The sequence below is a fragment of the Pholis gunnellus genome (genome assembly GCF_910591455.1).
Source record: "Pholis gunnellus genome assembly, chromosome: 7".
NCBI classification, from domain to species: domain Eukaryota; kingdom Metazoa; phylum Chordata; class Actinopteri; order Perciformes; family Pholidae; genus Pholis; species Pholis gunnellus.
This window is the reverse complement of record NC_136533.1, coordinates 777,501-796,380: the sequence shown is the minus strand read 5'-3', so window position 1 is coordinate 796,380 and position 18,880 is coordinate 777,501. Positions and strand designations below refer to the sequence as shown.

General features: G+C 42.1%; 4 protein-coding genes across 6 annotated transcripts in view; 1 reads left to right on the top strand and 3 right to left on the bottom strand.

Moving 5' to 3' along the window:
- Positions 1-302: 302 nt before the first annotated feature.
- Positions 303-3,463, bottom strand: pclaf (PCNA clamp associated factor). The gene is made up of 4 exons (XM_079162217.1): positions 3,334-3,463; positions 2,510-2,599; positions 1,260-1,434; positions 303-737 (listed from the first exon to the last, which is right to left on the bottom strand). Exons 1-4 carry the CDS (start codon positions 3,377-3,379, stop codon positions 698-700), a joined length of 351 nt encoding a protein of 116 aa, XP_079018343.1. The 5' UTR covers positions 3,380-3,463; the 3' UTR covers positions 303-697.
- A 533-nt stretch (positions 3,464-3,996) lies between these two features.
- Positions 3,997-11,996, bottom strand: nedd1 (NEDD1 gamma-tubulin ring complex targeting factor). 2 transcript variants are annotated; one of them, XM_079162286.1, is made up of 16 exons: positions 11,901-11,996; positions 11,022-11,157; positions 10,451-10,545; positions 10,247-10,363; positions 10,008-10,148; positions 9,120-9,349; positions 8,267-8,468; positions 7,242-7,359; positions 6,710-6,841; positions 6,562-6,612; positions 6,386-6,475; positions 5,979-6,133; positions 5,705-5,897; positions 5,231-5,372; positions 5,065-5,131; positions 3,997-4,442 (listed from the first exon to the last, which is right to left on the bottom strand). In XM_079162286.1, exons 2-16 carry the CDS (start codon positions 11,155-11,157, stop codon positions 4,338-4,340), a joined length of 1,974 nt encoding a protein of 657 aa, XP_079018412.1. In that variant the 5' UTR covers positions 11,901-11,996; the 3' UTR covers positions 3,997-4,337. The 2 variants fall into 2 exon arrangements, with proteins under 2 accessions (XP_079018412.1, XP_079018413.1); XM_079162287.1 differs by having other exon boundaries at positions 6,710-6,838.
- A 306-nt stretch (positions 11,997-12,302) lies between these two features.
- Positions 12,303-13,467, top strand: lyrm5b (LYR motif containing 5b; the record flags this gene model as incomplete). The annotated part of the gene is made up of 3 exons (XM_079163015.1): positions 12,303-12,580; positions 12,710-12,763; positions 13,261-13,467. The coding sequence occupies exons 2-3, from the start codon at positions 12,719-12,721 to the stop codon at positions 13,465-13,467; spliced, it is 252 nt and encodes an 83-aa protein (XP_079019141.1). The 5' UTR covers positions 12,303-12,580; positions 12,710-12,718.
- A 223-nt stretch (positions 13,468-13,690) lies between these two features.
- Positions 13,691-18,880, bottom strand: part of LOC306698622 (uncharacterized protein) — a 6,504-nt gene continuing 1,314 nt past the window's right edge. The window contains exons 3-11 of one of the 2 annotated variants that reach the window (XM_079163013.1): positions 16,808-16,865; positions 16,358-16,712; positions 16,180-16,268; positions 16,011-16,103; positions 15,842-15,917; positions 15,203-15,294; positions 15,000-15,118; positions 14,675-14,774; positions 13,691-13,830 (exon numbers count right to left, since the gene is read on the bottom strand). In XM_079163013.1, the coding sequence (XP_079019139.1) occupies positions 13,768-13,830; positions 14,675-14,774; positions 15,000-15,118; positions 15,203-15,294; positions 15,842-15,917; positions 16,011-16,103; positions 16,180-16,268; positions 16,358-16,712; positions 16,808-16,865 (1,045 nt within the window). In that variant the 3' untranslated portion in view covers positions 13,691-13,767. The remainder of the gene's footprint in view (positions 13,831-14,674; positions 14,775-14,999; positions 15,119-15,202; positions 15,295-15,841; positions 15,918-16,010; positions 16,104-16,179; positions 16,269-16,357; positions 16,713-16,807; positions 16,866-18,880) is intronic. The other variant, XM_079163014.1, reaches the window with a different exon arrangement.

Genomic DNA, 18,880 nt, shown 5'->3' with positions numbered 1-18,880 from the left:
AGTACCTCAGAAGAGTAGTACTTGTAAATGTGTGTACTGTGAACTCGTTGAATATATTTTCATGTAACGATCGTCTTCACGTTTCTGTTTGAACTCAATAATAAACTTCATTGTTTTTAACATTTACTGTTTTTATTCATTTGTTTAAAACTCAGTTTGGTTTTTATCTAAATATTTATTTTTAATATCGCAGTACAAACCTGTTTGAGAGTAAAATGTTAACACGTTCAAAGTACTTAATATATTTAGGTTATATATATATATAATAGTATACATACACCAGTCTACAGTATATATTTAGGTTTATAGAGTTCTTGTTTATTTAAACTTTGATTTAATATCGATACAAATCGTTTAAATATGAAATACTTTGTCGATGAAACAAAAGATTTAGTTGAAGATCAAAACTTTATTTTGTATTTAAGTGAATTAAACTTTAAAAACAATAGAACTGTTTTAATAAAACTCAATTAATGATTCTTCTTCACATAAAGTCTGAAATCTGATAAAACAATAAATTCATCTTTATTCTCCTGAACGACTAAAACGAGCCGATCTTCATCTTCGTCTTCATCTCTAATAAACTGAACGTTGGTTGAAGCTCCGCAGATTAAAAACTATTTTAATGAAACTATACAAAGTGAATTCAGCAGAACTTATAAATATATACAGATGTACATTAAAACACTCTTCATCCTCATTCATCCTCGTCTTCATCAGCCGGCAGCGGTCTGGACCTGAACAATAGAAACAATAGAACCGATAAATAAAAACATCTTCACGTAGGAATCAGATTCTAATCATTTAGTAGCAGAGAAATATGAATTCACTCAAAATAAATAAAAACAACAAACAACAATCATCAAATTATACTTCAAATATGTTGTACTCAATGAGGTTCAATACTTTCTTTAATGGTTGAGAGAGAGATAGAGAGATAGAGAGAGATAGTTTTTAAAGGGTTAAAGGCTGTAAATGTCTGGAGACGTCATTCACTGGAAACTCATTTTAAAACTATTTTAACAATGAAGTCTTTAAACAAACTGGTTGCTCCGTGTTTTAATTTACTTCCACTAGAACTAATGAGAATCTTTAAGTTTTGATAGATCATCTCGTCTCCAGAGACATAAGAGAGACTTCAGAGTTTCTACGTCTGAATCTAAGAGCTCGAAGCTGAAGTTCTTCCTCCGGTATGAAGGACTCTCCCATTCTGTGATCTGCTGAGTCGCTCTCTCTTTGTGCTGAGTCAGCTAACATACTTTCTGGTGGTCATCCCGCTTCCTCCGGCCTCTTCCTCGTCCTCTTCCTCCTGAGGCCTCTGGTTCTCCTTCTCTGGTTTCATGGGAGGACCACCGAAGAAGTCCCCGATTCCTTTCTGCCAGGTGGGCGTAGGACGAGGACACACCGGGTTACCGCCGGCATATTTACCTTTAGCTGTGAAGTAAACAACAACAACAACAACAACAACAACATCAGTGTGAGCAACATACAACATGTGGGAGGTGTCCTCTCTAGTGTCTCGTCGTCTCCTCCTCCTCCTCCTCCTCTCTAGTCTCGTCGTCGTCTCCTCTAGTCTCGTCGTCGTCTCCTCTCTAGTCTCGTCGTCGTCTCCTCTAGTCTCGTCGTCGTCTCCTCTAGTCTCGTCGTCGTCTCCTCTAGTCTCGTCGTCGTCTCCTCTCTAGTCTCGTCGTCGTCTCCTCTCTAGTCTCTCGTCGTCGTCTCCTCTAGTCTCGTCGTCGTCTCCTCTAGTCTCGTCGTCGTCTCCTCTAGTCTCGTCGTCGTCTCCTGTCTAGTCTCGTCCCTCTAGTCTTGTCGTCTCCTCTCTAGTCTCGTCCCTCTAGTCTTGTCGTCGTCGTCTCGTCCCACTAGTCTTGTCGTCTCCTCTCTAGTCTTGTCGTCTCCTCTCTAGTCTCTCCTCTAGTCTCGTCGTCGTCTCCTGTCTAGTCTCGTCCCTCTAGTCTTGTCGTCTCGTCCCACTAGTCTTGTCGTCTCCTCTCTAGTCTCATCCCTCTAGTCTTGTCGTCGTCTCCTCTCTAGTCTCGTCGTCGTCTCCTCTCTAGTCTCTCGTCGTCGTCTCCTCTAGTCTCGTCGTCGTCTCCTGTCTAGTCTCGTCCCTCTAGTCTTGTCGTCTCGTCCCACTAGTCTTGTCGTCTCCTCTCTAGTCTCATCCCTCTAGTCTTGTCGTCGTCTCCTCTCTAGTCTCGTCGTCGTCTCCTCTCTAGTCTCTCGTCGTCGTCTCCTCTAGTCTCGTCGTCGTCTCCTGTCTAGTCTCGTCCCTCTAGTCTTGTCGTCTCGTCCCTCTAGTCTTGTCGTCTCCTCTCTAGTCTTGTCCCTCTAGTCTTGTCGTCTCCTCTCTAGTCTCATCCCTCTAGTCTTGTCGTCTCCTCTCTAGTCTCATCCCTCTAGTCTTGTCGTCGTCTCCTCTCTAGTCTCATCCCTCTAGTCTTGTCGTCGTCTCCTCTCTAGTCTCATTAGTCTCTCTCATCGTCTCAGAGCTGCAGGGACTCACCAGGAGCGCCTGATTGGCTGCTGGAGGAGGAAGAGGAGGAGTTAGCTGAACTGGAGCCCAGAGACTTCCTGGGTGCAGCAGCTGCAACAGCTGTGAACACAAATCAAAACAAAAAGAATGAAAGTAGATCTAGAAACATTAAATACACTTCATGACAGTCATTAAACTACTACCTGAACCAGTGAGATGAGCCTCAGTCTGCAGGGTCACAATAAACCAGAACGAAGCCTTAAAACTTCACTTTCTATTCATTCTGGTGCTAAACTAAGGATGAACTATACACCGAATTAACCGGAAGACCCCGTCGGTTAAAACAAACACGTGCATGACATCGTCTCACGCACGCGCCTTCGACGACGAGCAAGAAAGCGTTAAATTACGTCATTCTTTAAAGGGGTTTGGAGTGACGTCCGCACAAAGACGCACGGCGCTCAAAACTCGCGCCAGTTTGCGGAGAGAGAGCGAGACAGTTAAGAAAGATGTCTTCTCCTCAGACGGGTCAAATGAGACTTTAATGCGATACCGAGACTTTAAATAGTTTAAAATAATGTTTTTGGTCGTTTTGCAGGAAACAAGATCGCAGCTAAACAGGCTGTTTGGAAGAATAGTCCCGGATTAAACACTAACACATGCTCATATTCATGTTAAAATAAAGCCACTTATGTCAAAGAATAATCCGAAATGGGAACAACTACGTCACTGTTTCCGCTTTGTTCGGCTCATATATGAGCGCGCGCACAGCCCGCCAGCCTCCATGATAGAACACACAAAACCAGCGTTTTATAATAAATCCGTAATAAATATCTATATATTTTTTGCGTTACCTTTTCTGTATGACGCAGGGACGCTGTCGGCTTTAGTCCTCACCATGTTGGAAGCGGCCTGTAACGTCCAGGAATGTCTAAACACCGACTTCTCTTCACGGAGTGAGTGAAGTCTCGTCCCGCCTCGGTTTAAAAAAGGAACAGCGGATGTAGGCGGGAGATTTCTTCTTCTTCTGCTGCTTCTATTCTGGCAGACCAGACGCGGAGGTGGCGCAGTGCTGCCCCTTCAGGTGGATTAGTGTAACTACAGCGTAACTAAAGCGTTTAACATTTATTTATAATAGTTTAATACAATCTAAAATACACGGTAAATACTACTATACTGTACTTAAATATTACATGAATGTATTGTAAAAAGTATTTTATATTTGTACATGTATTTTACATATTCACTGCCGGTCTGATTTACTGTAAGAAATGAGTGAATAACTTTCTGTCAAAGTAAATGAGAGTTTATAAGTGTGAAATTAAACAAAGTATTAAACTGAGTCAGAGTCACAGTATGTGATGGTTACACAGGTCAGGATTATGTGGATTAATATAGTAACTATATCATCATGTTATTGTTAAATTGAATGAAGGAAACGTTTGTAAATGAACAGACAAACACGGACATAAACGTGAGAATAAACTTCAGTTTATCACATGATGTAATGACCTCGTTACCGTCTGCTTTCATCATTTAAAGTGACACAAAAAGGAGTTCTGGTTTTATTTTCAATATTAATCTTTGTATTTATTCTTTAGACAAAATGTTTCTTATCAAAAACATGATGGAGATGGAGAGAACCGGTGCGTCTTCAGGCTGGAGGGTCAAATAAAATGACAAATACCAAAAGATGTGTTAACGTCTGACGGACATCTGAACATCTGGACGTCTGTTCCTTCTGTAGCTCCACTCACAGGTCTGATGCTGCTGGTGAAGAAGGTCAGAGTCGCTGTTCTCCTCTTAGTTCTGAATGAAGACTCTTAAATAAATCCTGGACCCAGTCTAGATCAGAGGCTCAGTAGTTGGTCTTGAGCCGGCGGTTCTCCTCCTTCAGCCGCTCCACCTCCTCCACCAGAGACTCGTTCACCGAGTATTTCTCGATCAGACCGTGGATCTCGTTCTGGAAACACAGAACAGGGAAAATATTGACGTCTCCGGAGAGTTGGTGTCGACTGAAAGACGTTAAGATATCAAACTTTGTTGTGTTTAAATAAAGTTTAGAAGGAATGCCTCTGGACCTCAGACCGTCTATAAGACGAGGACGTAGTCTTCTCATTAGTTTGTGGATGTTTTGAAGCCTCGAGTTCAGCGTTTTTAGCCGTCGCCATCTTTTGCAACCAGTGAACAGGAAGTGACCATATCTGGACTGAGGAGGAGCGACGTAGAGACGCCGTATACGTCTCTGGTAGAGACCTGTCAATCACTGTGTAGCCCCGCCCCTAAAGCATCCCCTGCTTTATGGTCTGTGTGACTCTAAATGGACCATCATTTACTAAATGAACATCATGCTGTATTGAAGAAGACTTGAAACTAGAGATTGAGACCATAAACTCATGTTTACAATGTTTACTGAGGTAATAAATCAAGAGAGAAGTAGAGTCATTTTCTCATAGACTTCTATACAACCAGAGGAGTCGCCCCCTGGTGGACACTAGAGAGAATGCAGCTTTAACACGTGAAGCTTTGACTCTTGTTGTCTCCTGCTCTGGACTCATAGTTCACTATCTGATGGTGGTTCATACCAGCTGGATGTAAAACTGTCGGACCATCTCGACCTGCAGGTTGACGACGTCTCTGTGACAGGCGTCCCTGGGGAGACGAAGGACAAAACATCATCAACGTGAGGGTTCCCACAATCTTTGTACACGTCTTTAAAAGGAAAAGGAGTCCAAAAGGTTTGGGACGGACCTGAAGTCCTCCAGAGTCTCGTGGATCATGTTCTGGATGAAGTGGATCTGCAGGGACGTGAGAGGAGCGGCTCCCGCCTGACCCACCACCTCAGCGATGTTCTGGGACAGAGACGAGGAGACAGCTGTCGACAGAGCTGGACCTGAAGGGACAGACAGACCAGTTAGAGACCAGGAACCAGAGTCATTAAGACCAGTTAGAGACCAGAAACCAGAGTCATTAAGACCAGTTAGAGACCAGAAACCAGAGTCATTAAGACCAGTTAGAGACCAGAAACCAGGGTCAGTAAGACCAGTTAGAGACCAGAAACCAGGGTCAGTAAGACCAGTTAGAGACCAGAAACCAGGGTCAGTAAGACCCTTTAGAGACCAGGAACCAGGGTCAGTAAGACCAGTTAGAGACCAGGAACCAGGGTCAGTAAGACTAGTTAGAGACCAGGAACCAGGGTCAGTAAGACCAGTTAGAGACCAGTACCTGCAGTGGTGCTGGCTGAAGCTCCCTGGACAGGAGACTCGTAGATCAGCTGAGCTTGAATCCCATTGGCTCTCCTGAGGCCAGGATCTGGAGTGAAGGAGGGCGGGGCCGGCTGGCTGTGATTGGTCAGCTGAGGTGCTGTGGGCGTGGCCGGACCCTCCCCCTCCAGGCTGGAGTTGCTGGTCTTGTCGGACTGTCAATAAAGAGAGTGTTGTTGTTTGACACACCGCTCCACTCTATGATCATACACTAGATTGAGGTCAGAGGTCAGCACCTTTCTGGAGTCACATGGTTCGGCTGCAGCAGCAGTGATTGGCTCCTCCTCTCTGATCGGGGGCGGGGTCTGGTAGACGGACAGCGGGCTGTAGCAGCGGGCTGCAGCGCCTATCAGCGGCGTTCCTAGCGGGGTCTTACGGTGGGAGGTCACATCTGGAAAAAATAAATAATAATTCATCCGAAGTCTGAATGAAACTGAAACTAAGACTGTGAGAATCCTTAAAGAATCAAAATGGATGCAGCAGAACCAGAGATTTGTCTTTTTTATTCCACACAATCTTCTTCTTCATCGAAACCTGCCACCTACATTACCCACAATGCAATTCTTCCTTGTGGTGTGTTATGCTAGTTAGCAACTACAGAAACCAGGGACGGACAGACCAGTAGAAACCAGTAGAGTCTGACCTTCTCTGACTGGGGAGAAGATGTCCAGACTGGCCCGACCGATGACCTGCTGACCCTCCCCTTCTCTGGACAGCATCTCCAAACTGGTAGCTATGGAAACACAGCATCAAGGTTAGTCCAGAACCAGCAGCAGAAACAGAACCAGCATCATCATCCACACCAACTTCCTGTCGTACCGTGTGTCCTCCCAAACGGAGTGTCTCCGGTCATCCCCTGGGCCCGAGAGTCTGAACAGAAAGAAGAGCTGAAGGTTTATACCGATGTCATGTACACACAGCTGGTGATCTGGATCAAGGGGGTCTTTAAAAAGGTCCAGGTTCTGACCTTCCCGAGCAGGAGAGAAGACGTCCAGACTGTTTCGTCCGACGTTGCTGAACTTCTCCACCGCAGGAAGTGGCTCCGCCCCCTGCTGGCCTTCAGCCTCAAGGGACATCGGATCTGGACCAGCGGCCCCTGCTGGACACACAACGCAACTAACGGATATCTGAAGGGAAAAAACCCAGATACAGCAAAGTATCGAGACATGTTGTGTGTACATTGGCTTTACTCGGCAGAACTGGAGGTTGCTGAACTCCCAGTATCAATCTCTCATTAAATAAACTATTAATATTGGAAATACAAATGAAACCTTTTGGTAACAATGTCTTTTTTCAGTCTTTTTCTGGTGCAGTAGTGGATAAAGTTAACAGGACTGGCAGGAAGTTTGTCAAAACAAAGATGGCGTGTTGGTCTGCTAGGCTGACAAAACCACTTTCATTTCAAAATGATTATGAGACAAATCTCATTAGATAAAATAGATGTTGCATAATCTGCATAATAATATATCTCAATAAATGTTGTAATGACACGAACCCACCTGTACCCGTCACCTGTCTGAAGGGGGCGGGGCTTGTGCCGGGGGTGGGGTCTGTCTGGCTGTTTGACAGCTTGATGGAAGATCTCTTCACAATCTTGGCGGAGCCGAGTTTACTAGACTGGAGCAGAAGAAGAAGGAGGAGGAGGAGATGAAGAAGGAGAAAACGAAGAAGAAGAAAGAGAAGAGGAAGATGAAGAAGGAGAACAAGATAAAGGAGAAACAGAGAGAGACGTATTTACTGACTTTAACAAATCATGAAAAATGTTTGTAAAAGACGAGGTTGTTTAAATCGTGGAGCTCATGAATGAAGCTGAAGAAACATCTCAGACAATAATATTCCTCACTGGTCTGATCTCTGATCTTTGTGTTTAATGGTGTTGGTCTGATGGTACTTTGTTTACTGGTGTTGGTCTGATGGTACTTTGTTTACTGGTGTTGGTCTGATGGTACCTTGTGTTTACTGGTGTTGGTCTGATGGTACCTTGTGTTTACTGGTGTTGGTCTGATGGTACTTTGTTTACTGGTGTTGGTCTGATGGTACTTTGTTTACTGGTGTTGGTCTGATGGTACTTTGTTTACTGGTGTTGCTCTGATGGTACCTTGTGTTTACTGGTGTTGGTCTGATGGTACTTTGTGTTTAATGGTGTTGGTCTGATGGTACTTTGTTTACTGGTGTTGGTCTGATGGTACTTTGTGTTTACTGGTGTTGGTCTGATGGTACTTTGTGTTTACTGGTGTTGGTCTGATGGTACCTTGTGTTTACTGGTGTTGGTCTGATGGTACTTTGTGTTTACTGGTGTTGCTCTGATGGTACCTTGTGTTTACTGGTGTTGGTCTGATGGTACTTTGTGTTTAATGGTGTTGGTCTGATGGTACTTTGTTTACTGGTGTTGGTCTGATGGTACCTTGTGTTTACTGGTGTTGGTCTGATGGTACCTTGTGTTTACTGGTGTTGGTCTGATGGTACTTTGTTTACTGGTGTTGGTCTGATGGTACTTTGTTTACTGGTGTTGGTCTGATGGTACCTTGTGTTTACTGGTGCTACTCTGGAAGCGCAGACAGGTGACGGAGGTTTTGTGTGCCGCTGTGATCCTGGTGGGGGCGCTGGAGTTCCTCAGATCGTACTGGTAGATCTTCCCCTGAGTGGATCCCACGACCAAACCGGTGCCATCCGGCATGAAGTCCACCGAGGTCAGAGGACTGTCCACCCGGATCGACCTCAGGATGCTGGAGACACACACACACACACACACACACACACACACACACACACACACACACACACACACACACACACACACACACACACACACACACACACACACACACACACACACACACACACACACACACACACACACACACACAGGAGCTTGCTTTTATCTCTACAACAAACTCTTCCACAAAAACCCTTTTTTGTGCCGATTGTTTTGAATCTTCATCGTTTCCACTCAGGTTTCTTTTTTTAATGTGCAAATAAAAAATGTGCATAAAAACAGGTGGTCGTAAAAGCACAGAGTGTACCGATAAACACCACTGAGTGCTCAAAGTAATGTGTAAATACAGCCGTGTGTTGTATTAAATAATATGGAGAATAACTGGGCAGCTATTCAGCTCATCAGTTTTTAAAAATTGTTAATTTTGCAGGAAAAAATATCAATTTAATCTCTGATTTTATCTTTTATCTGTAATATATGATTATATATATATATTATTATTATATAAAATGATCGTCTTTGGGTTTTGGACTAAACTTTCGTGTAATATTTCACTATTTACTTTCACTTTATAGACAGAACAATAATCTCTTCATGGAGAGCGTAGTGAGTAGATGAACATGAATAAAGAATAAAAAGCAGATCTATCGGTTGGTCTCACATCTTGCTGGCCGTGTCGTAGCAGACGATCTTCTTGTCCAGGCCGACGCTGACCACCAGCAGCTCGCTGGCGGGGGAGAAGGCGAGGCCGGATCCGGGGGCCTTGTGGGCCCCGTCGAACACGTGGAGCTCTTTTTGGGTGTTGGAGTCCCACAGGACCACGGTGCCGCTGTCAGACACGCTGCCCAGCAGAGAGCGCTTCAGAGCGGACAGCCTCAGGTCGTGGATGGGCTGGAGATCAAAAACAACACAAGTTACTAAAAGGAACTTATATCTGGTGTTGGTTCTGTCGCCCCCTGTGGACTAAAGCGGTAGTGTCTCTGAGCACCAGACTCTTTAGAAAACCTCTCATGTTACTGCAGCAGGTCTGACAGTCTGCTCCTCTCAGTCCTGGTTCTGGTTCTCCCGTGCCTCCCTTCCCTCCAGAGGGTCCAGCAACACGTCCTGGGTCTCCAGCAGAGAGGAGAAGCTCTGCTCCTGGAGGAGGAGGAGGAGGAGGAGGAGGAGGAGGAGACGCTGCTGCTGCCGGGAGCTGAGCTCTCCTCCTCCCTCTGGATCTGGGTCTGTCCACGGTGGACCGGTCTCTGCTGGACTCTGAGCTGAAGGAGGTTCTGGTGAACCTGCATGAGTTCATCTGGTTTCACCAGAATCCGACCCGGTGGCTCCGATGACGAGCATCAAGAATAACTCTATAGAAACAGACCATCTTCTCTCTGATGGTCTCTTTACTGATGGAGGTCTGATAGAGGATCAGGACTACACTGAGACTGGTTCATGTAGAGGACCAGGACTTCAGAGCTCCGTGTTATGATGTCAGTGAACTGAAGAACCTTTACAGATGAAATATTACAGACGGTGACGTCTCTCTACATGTTATAAATCTCATCACCTGGTTGCTGCCGTGTCCGAAGGGTTTGCTGGACAGGTTGGTGGTCAGACTGTGGAGGACCAGGTCTCCGCTGGTGGACCCGGAGGCCACGTAGCTGTCGTTAGCGTTGAAGGAGACGCAGGTCACCTCTTCTTTGTGGTCCTGAGAGACGGAGACAGACGGAGACCTTCATGAGATCCTCCTCGTGATACGCACTCATGTCCTCTGGTTCCACGGCGGCTCTCAGGATGAGGTCTTACCTTGAGGGAGCGGTGCAGTCTCTTGGTCTTCAGGTCCCAGATGTGAACGCCGTGATCCAGACCTCCGCTGACCAGAAACTGAGACGAGGAACTCAGACACACGCTGGTTTGTTTTTTCTGAGCACACAATGAGAGACAGGAGAGATGAGAACGTTTCTTCTGCAGGTAAACGAGGACATTAAAGTTTGAATATTCTGGTCTCACCCCGTCGCCCAGCTCCACCACGGGGACCGCTGAGGACTTGAGGCTGGACACCACCAGCTTGTCTCCGCTGCTGCTGGCGCTGACCAGGTACTGGTCTGAAGAACCGGTCAAGGATGGTTCTCCTCTTATCCAAACATCACAGGCTTCATTATCAGACGACGCTCAGCCAGAAACCATCTCTAACGTGTTGCATGTGCAGCTGTGATGAAGCTCATTTAATACCAGCAGCTGTTTAGATCGTTCAGTCATCGTTTGACTCACTTTTCCTGATAAAATGGAAACATTTCAAAGTCCCAGCTTCTTAGAATATTATGTTTATGTGACAATAAACTGAACATCAAAACGTTGGACTTTAGAAACTGTGATGAGAAGGTTCTGACCTTTAAAAGATTAAAAACGTATTCAAGAAGATAATCAGCAGATCAATCAACAATGATACACAGAAATAAACCAATGTGTGCGTCCACCTAGTGATTGATTACCAGTTCCTACTACTGATCCATCATCTATATCATCTACAATACATAATATATACTGTATATACACACACATATATACATCGTATGGATACTGTTGGAGCTCCAGCAGGCCTGAGCTACAGGGTGGCTGCTGCTGTGAGGGTTGAACTGATCCAGAGGAGACATGGAGACCACATCCCAGATCTTCACACAGTCTCCTGTAGACACCAGACGGGTCACCTCCTCCATCTGGGGGGAGGGAGGGAGAGAGGGACAGCAGAGAGACACACACACACACACACACACACACACACACACACACCAGTGTAATGTGCAGTAAACTTGTGTAGAATATATATATATATATATATATATATATATATAGTTATAACTTAGACAAAACAGGTCTCTTTATGGGACTTGTGATTATGACATAATTCATAATTCTGACGTTAAATAAACTCAATTGGTCGATGAATTGTAAAAGTATGACGATCTTATAGATTATGATGCATTGATGTAGATTAAAGTAAACAGGATATAAATGATTTAACATTAAACTTACACATTAATGCAGAAACATCAGATAGAAGAGGAAAACATCAATACTTCAGTTACTCTAACACAGTTATGTACTTGTACTTCAGTCAGGTTTTCAATGCACGACTTTTACTTGTAACAAAGTATTTCTATGGTGTGGTATTAGTACTTTCATTGTGTGGTATTAGTACTTTTACTGCAGTAAATGATCTGAAAACTTCTCCCACTGCAGTTAAACTGTTAAAAAATACGTAATAATAGAGAATAAGGCAACATTAATAAAGATAAACAACAGTTAGTTAGCTAACAGTTAGCAACAACATTAGCTACATACGGGTCCTAAAGTTACCGAACAGTCGCAAAAACCCGGTAAAACAACACGAAACTAACGGAAAGTCATCAGAGAACATTGGCGTGTTTGAGTGTGTTCTATAAAAACGTGTCATATTTACCGTGAGAGGTTTATTTACAGCTGACAAGTGGAGCTATTTTGTTTTGTTTAACCCGGCTACAGAAGAAGAAACCGCCACTACGGAAAACCGGGAGGGACAAACAAGTAGAAGTGCTTTCATTTTTTTTGTAATAACTTTATTGTACAGAATTTGTTTTACAAGTAATCAGACGTGGAGGAAGTACTCGAATCCTTACTGAGAATACAAGTACTAATATCACACTGTAAAACCACTAATACCATAGTATAAAAACACTATGTTACAGTCATGTTTAAAGCTAAATATCCGTGAAAAACAAAGCACAAATTCTGTAGGAAGTTAAATCTACGAACTTCTGATTAAGCAAGTCTGCGCATGCGCTAAATCGTCGGACCCGTTTCTGTCTGTGCTGGATGAGTACTGTCTCTACGTGTGTTACTCTTTGGTTGTTTACGTTTTGGATGGTTTCCACGTCCGCAGCTCGTGACTGAACGTCAGTGTTTCTGGACTTAAGTTTAAATATAAAACCAGAGTTTAACGTTAACCGGAGCTTTTTAAACAACCACTGAGAAACTAACCGACGTAAAGAGCGACTTGTAGCCGGTTCATGTAAGCTAACGTGTCGTTAGCTACAGAAGCTAACTGTTATAAAACAAACTGTACTTTGATATTTGAGCTCCCTGCTGACGTCACTGCGAGCGGTGAGAAGGAACTTTACTCTGAAAATAATATTAATATAATATATGTGTTAATATTATAATATCAACACATATATTATTATAATAGAGAAAATAATATGAATATATATTTTATGTTTTTGTGTTTTTCAGATCTGAACGATGGCGAATCATTTGAGGACCGAAGTGGTTCGACTCTATAAAAACGTGAGTTTATTTATTATATTATATTAATAATAATATAATAATAAATAATATAATAAATATATAATAATATATATGCATAATGCATATAAATATATATATATATTTACGTTTGATTCCTAAGATTCTCTGTGAGAACTTTTAAGTTCTTAAATATTTAAAATTAATTTTAAACTGATTGTTAAATGTGGATAACCTGATTTTAAAGTTTGATGTGAAGTAAATATTTATTAATAAAAACAATATGATCAAATCAGCTGAAGCAAACATGTCAATAACTGACCTGAACCTGAGAATACAGGAGGAAAGTAACTAAGTACATAAAACAATACTTTATTATTTTGTGCAATATAAAAGCTGACTTCAGCATCTCACATTTGAATATGTCCTGCTTTTCTTTTGTCAATAAACAGATGATAATGTGAATAATTGAGAGTTAATATAATAAACTAAAGATCAGAAACTTAACTGATCTCCTCCTTCACCTCCTCCCTCCTCAGCTCCTCCATCTGGGCCGTGAGTATCCTAAAGGAGGGGACTACTTCAGGGACCGTGTCAGAGCGTCGTTCCTTAAGAATAAAGGCGTCGCCGACCCGCAGCAGATCAGGGAGCTGATTGGTCGAGGAGAGTACGTGTGCAGAGAGCTGGAGGCGCTGTACTACCTGAGGAAGTACCGAGCGATGAAGAAACGCTACTACGAGGAATAAACACACAAACACACGTCTACGAGGAACAAACAGGTCTACGAGGAACAAACAGGTCTACGAGGAACAAACAGGTCTACGAGGAACAAACAGGTCTACGAGGAACAAACAGGTCTAACAGCTGATCAATGAGACGATCGACTCAAAGACAAACGTTTATTTTAAAGTCATTCAAACTGCAGATTTAAAGGTTTTATTGGTTTTGTTCGAAGGACAGAAAAACTAAAAACAATGAAATAATTAAAATAAAGAGTAGAAATAGACGAGTCGTCCTTCATGAAGCAGGAAGCAGCTCTCAGGAGGTCAGAGGTGAGAGGGGGCGGGGTCAGCCAGGTCTGCTCTGCAGATTGGACATGTGGTGTTCTCCTGTCAATCAAGATGATGACGTCATCAAACACGATTCATAGAAATGTATTTTATAATCTTCAGATTAAACAGTTTCACTAAACGTTATTTAAATTGATAAAAAATGATGAAGAAATTAAAAGCAATGACGCGAGTTTGATTTAAATAATTACTGATGTCTCGTCTTCAGAGCCTCATCAAACAAACCGGATCATTGAGATCACTGATGAGATCACTGATGAGATCACTGATGAGATCACTGAGATCACTGATGAGATCACTGATGAGATCACTGATGAGATCATTGAGATCACTGATGAGATCACTGAGATCACTGATGAGATCACTGATGAGATCACTGATGAGATCACTGATGAGATCACTGAGATCATTGATGAGATCACTGATGAGATCACTGAGATCACTGATGAGATCATTGAGATCACTGATGAGATCACTGATGAGATCACTGATGAGATCACTGAGATCACTGATGAGATCACTGATGAGATCACTGAGATCACTGATGAGATCACTGAGATCATTGATGAGATCACTGATGAGATCACTGAGATCACTGATGAGATCACTGATGAGATCATTGATGAGATCACTGATGAGATCATTGAATCATTGATGATCTGAGAATCTGTTTTAAAGATTTTAGAACTTCTTGTTTTGCTGCTTAAAAAATATTTGTTTCAAGATTAATAAAGAAATGTTGATTCTTTAATAAATAGTCTCTTTTTTCTCACAAAATATAATAAATAATAATAATAAAAAAAGAACCGATCAAAGTACTGATCAGAGTACTGACTCTCAGAGAGGAAGAGGAGAGATGAAGATGATGAAGAGGAGTCGTTACCTTCAGCCACCGGTCGATACACTGGACGTGGTAGTCATGGAAACAAGGCAGCATCCTCAGCTTCTCACCATCAGTGTAGTCACAGAAACAGATCTGACACCTGTCAATCAACCAACCAATCATCCATCAAACAGATGAGTCATCCTCACATTCATAATGATGTCACGTCTCAGTTCAGAGTGACGGTGATTTCTTAAACTATTTTCACTATAAAACACTTTCCCAGAATGCAACAGCTCACAACAGTCTGACCGTTAGAGTCCTGATCAATGACTCAGATCAGTGCTGCTGATCAGCTGTATCATGTTATCTGATAAATACTCACTGAGTGTTTCCTCCGCTGTTGGTCGTCTTGAAGCTTTTAGTCGGAAACATCTGGATTTCTCTCCGACTCAACTTGTGAGACACAACAGAACCCTGACGCTCCTCAAAGGCCAGAAGAGCCTGAAGAAGAAGAAGAAGAGACGTTAAAATATAGATTTATTACAAACACGACATGTGAAGCTGCTTCCTCCTCCTCCTCCTCACCTCGTAGTCGTCCCCCTGAAGGTCTTCTGAAAGCTCAGGGTTGGCGTTCCTCCTCCGGCCCCGCCCACGTCTCCTGTGTCGACCAATCAGATCTGTAGAAACACAGCCGAGACTAAACACTGAGCAAGACTACGTCGTTATTCTGTATATATAATAGAGACACACACACACACACACACACACACACACGAGTGGGACCGCTGACAGGAAGTGACCGCTGACAGGAAGTGACCGCTGACAGGAAGTAATAGCTGACAGGAAGTGAACGCTGACAGGAAGTGACCTCTGACAGGAAGTGACCGCATGACGCCTTGAAACGGTCCAAAAACGTCATAAAATTCAAAATGGCCAACTTCCTGTTTGTTTTAGTGAAAAATTCCAAGAGGATTTTTTGTACGTCCCATCACGTTCCACACACCTCCCACATGTCACACAGCTAGGTGAAACTCAATAGGGGGCGCTATGGAGCCAATACTTCATACCGCAGCTGGACCCCAACCAGACTGCAATTTTTGCAAATTCTGGCTTGCTTGCCAAATTTCTAAAGTTTTCCAGGATCCCAAGCTCCTCCTTGTTGTGACGAAACACGTGATAATAATAGTAAACAATAGAAGAACAATAGGCCGTGGAGGATCTCACCATCGTCGAAGTGGACCAGAGGGGAGACGGCAGCCAGGAGGTGCGGCATCCAGCTGGGCTCCATGTAGGGCGGGAACTGCACAGAATCACACGACATCACTTCCTGTTTCTCTTACACAGATATACACAAACACACATCATACTGGTTAGAATGGTGTGCGTGTCTCACCATGTGGTGGCTCTGCTGATGAAGATGATGGTGGTGAAGCTGCTGATGAAGATGATGGTGGTGTCTGCTGTGAGACTCCTGGTCAAACTGGGCCTGAGTGAACAGAGGAACGTTATTTCTTCTTCTCTCTCGGCGAGTCGTCCGTCTGCAGGTGAAGAAGATTTCTCACCTGAAGACTTCGAGCCATCGCCTCGTCTTCCTCCTCCTGAGCAGAGCGCACCACCTCCTCATCGTCACTGATGACGATCTCCTCTGGAGCTGAAGGAAGAAGAGAAGAAGGAGGAGGAGATGGAGGAGGAGAAGAAGAAACATATATATATCTATACTTGTGTATAAATGCGTCTCACCTGAGGAGGCGTCTCCCTGCTCTCCGCTCAGCCACCTCCTCTCCTCTGCAGTGAGGAAGGACAGAGAGGAGGAGGTGAGACGAGCAGCACCGTCTTCTGCCGAGGAGCTCGCCACCTCCACCTCCTCCTCTGATATGGGTGTGAGGTATGAGGAGGAGGAGGAGGAAGGTGAGGAGGAGGAAGAGGAGCAGGAGGCGGTGGACAGCGGTGCCTCCAGCCAGCTGCTCAGAGGAAACGCCCGGAGAGAGGAAGCAGGAAGGAAGCCGGCGCTCTGCTCGCTCATCACCGCCGACAGACGTCTGCGCTTAGATTTATGGGAAAGTTCTGGTCGTCCTGGAGACCTGATGACAGACAGCTGAGGACACACACACACACACACACACACACACACACACACACGTCAACATGTGGGCGGAGCTGGGGACGAGAGGACAATCTGTTCACACTCACAGGACTGAGAGGTTCCTCTGAGACGCGGCGGCGGCGCGTCCGCTTGCCGAGCTGTGGGCTGATGAACAGGACATGAAGTCAACAGGTTGAACAGTTGCTGGTCCTCAGTGACAATAATACAAATACCTTTACGACCATATTTGGTAAACAGATGTAGCATTACGTCACCGTTAGCTCATTAGCTTCTCTCTCCTTCATGCTACAGATACAGCTTGTGATTCGTGTGATTTATAGATCTTTTAAACGCTTAAAGATGTGAATATATTCATTCTGTGGATAATCTATCGCTGACATCTTTAACATTCACTGAAGCTAAACAGGAACTGAAGGAGCTAACGTGCTACATGAACATTACAGCATCAGGTTAACCATCCAACCCCCATCCATCAATACCGTTACTATACTTTAACTACTTTAACTACATTCATATACTTTAACTACTTTAACTACATTCATATACTTTAACTACATTAACTACATTCATATACTTTAACTACTTTAACTACATTCATATACTTTAACTACTTTAACTACATTCATATACTTTAACTACTTTAACTACATTCATATACTTTAACTACTTTAACTACATTCATATACTTTAACTACATTAACTACATTCATATACTTTAACTACTTTAACTACATTCATATACTTTAACTACTTTAACTACATTCATATACTTTAACTACTTTAACTACATTCATATACTTTAACTACATTAACTACATTCATATACTTTAACTACTTTAACTACATTCATATACTTTAACTACATTAACTACATTCATATACTTTAACTACTTTAACTACATTCATATACTTTAACTACTTTAACTACATTCATATACTTTAACTACATTAACTACATTCATATACTTTAACTACATTAACTACATTCATATACTTTAACTACATTAACTACATTCATATACTTTAACTACTTTAACTACATTCATATACTTTAACTACTTTAACTACATTCATATACTTTAACTACTTTAACTACATTCATATACTTTAACTACTTTAACTACATTCATATACTTTAACTACTTTAACTACATTCATATACTTTAACTACTTTAACTACATTCATATACTTTAACTACATTAACTACATTCATATACTTTAACTACATTAACTACATTCATATACTTTAACTACTTTAACTACATTCATATACTTTAACTACATTAACTACATTCATATACTTTAACTACTTTAACTACATTCATATACTTTAACTACTTTAACTACATTCATATACTTTAACTACATTAACTACATTCATATACTTTAACTACATTAACTACATTCATATACTTTAACTACTTTAACTACATTCATATACTTTAACTACTTTAACTACATTCATATACTTTAACTACATTAACTACATTCATATACTTTAACTACATTAACTACATTCATATACTTTAACTACTTTAACTACATTCATATACTTTAACTACTTTAACTACATTCATATACTTTAACTACATTAACTACATTCATATACTTTAACTACATTAACTACATTCATATACTTTTACTACTTTAACTAGATGAATATACTTTTACTACTTTAACTAGATGAATATACTTTTACTTCAGTCAGGTTTTGAATGCAGGACTTCTACTTGTAGTGGAGTATTTTCATAGTGTGGTATTAGTACTTTTACTGCAGTAAATGATCTAAAACGTCTTAAATCAATGCTAATACTAGTGTTCTCTGTATGAATAATGGAATATATATAAATAATATTTAGCTAATAATTATATAAATATGATATAAATGTTACAAGTGATATTGATATATTTATATCATGATAATTATATAATTATTTATATACATGTAAATTATTCATACAGAGAATGTTGTAGTCATACAAATATATTTATTTAAGATATCTGTATGACTACAACAGGTGTACAGGTGTACAGGTGAGACAGGTGTACATGTGTACAGGTGTACATGTGTACAGGTGTACAGGTGTACAGGTGAGACAGGTGTACAGGTGTACAGGTGTACAAGTGTACATGTGTATATGTGTACAGGTGAGACAGG

Excerpts from the sequence above, each read along its gene's own strand:
- pclaf (XM_079162217.1), bottom strand. The coding sequence starts at position 3,379 with ATGGTGAGGACTAAAGCCGACAGCGTCCCTGCGTCATACAGAAAAG. Across the intron at positions 1,435-2,509 it reads CAGCCAATCAGGCGCTCCTG|CTAAAGGTAAATATGCCGGC; the intron begins GTGAGTCCCTGC and ends TTTACTTCACAG. Across the intron at positions 738-1,259 it reads AGCGGGATGACCACCAGAAA|GTCCAGACCGCTGCCGGCTG; the intron begins GTATGTTAGCTG and ends TCTATTGTTCAG.
- nedd1 (XM_079162286.1), bottom strand. The coding sequence starts at position 11,157 with ATGGAGGAGGTGACCCGTCTGGTGTCTACAGGAGACTGTGTGAAGATC. Across the intron at positions 7,360-8,266 it reads GTAGCACCAGTAAACACAAG|TCTAGTAAACTCGGCTCCGC; the intron begins GTACCATCAGAC and ends CTTCTGCTCCAG. Across the intron at positions 6,613-6,709 it reads CTTCTCTCCTGCTCGGGAAG|ACTCTCGGGCCCAGGGGATG; the intron begins GTCAGAACCTGG and ends CTTTCTGTTCAG.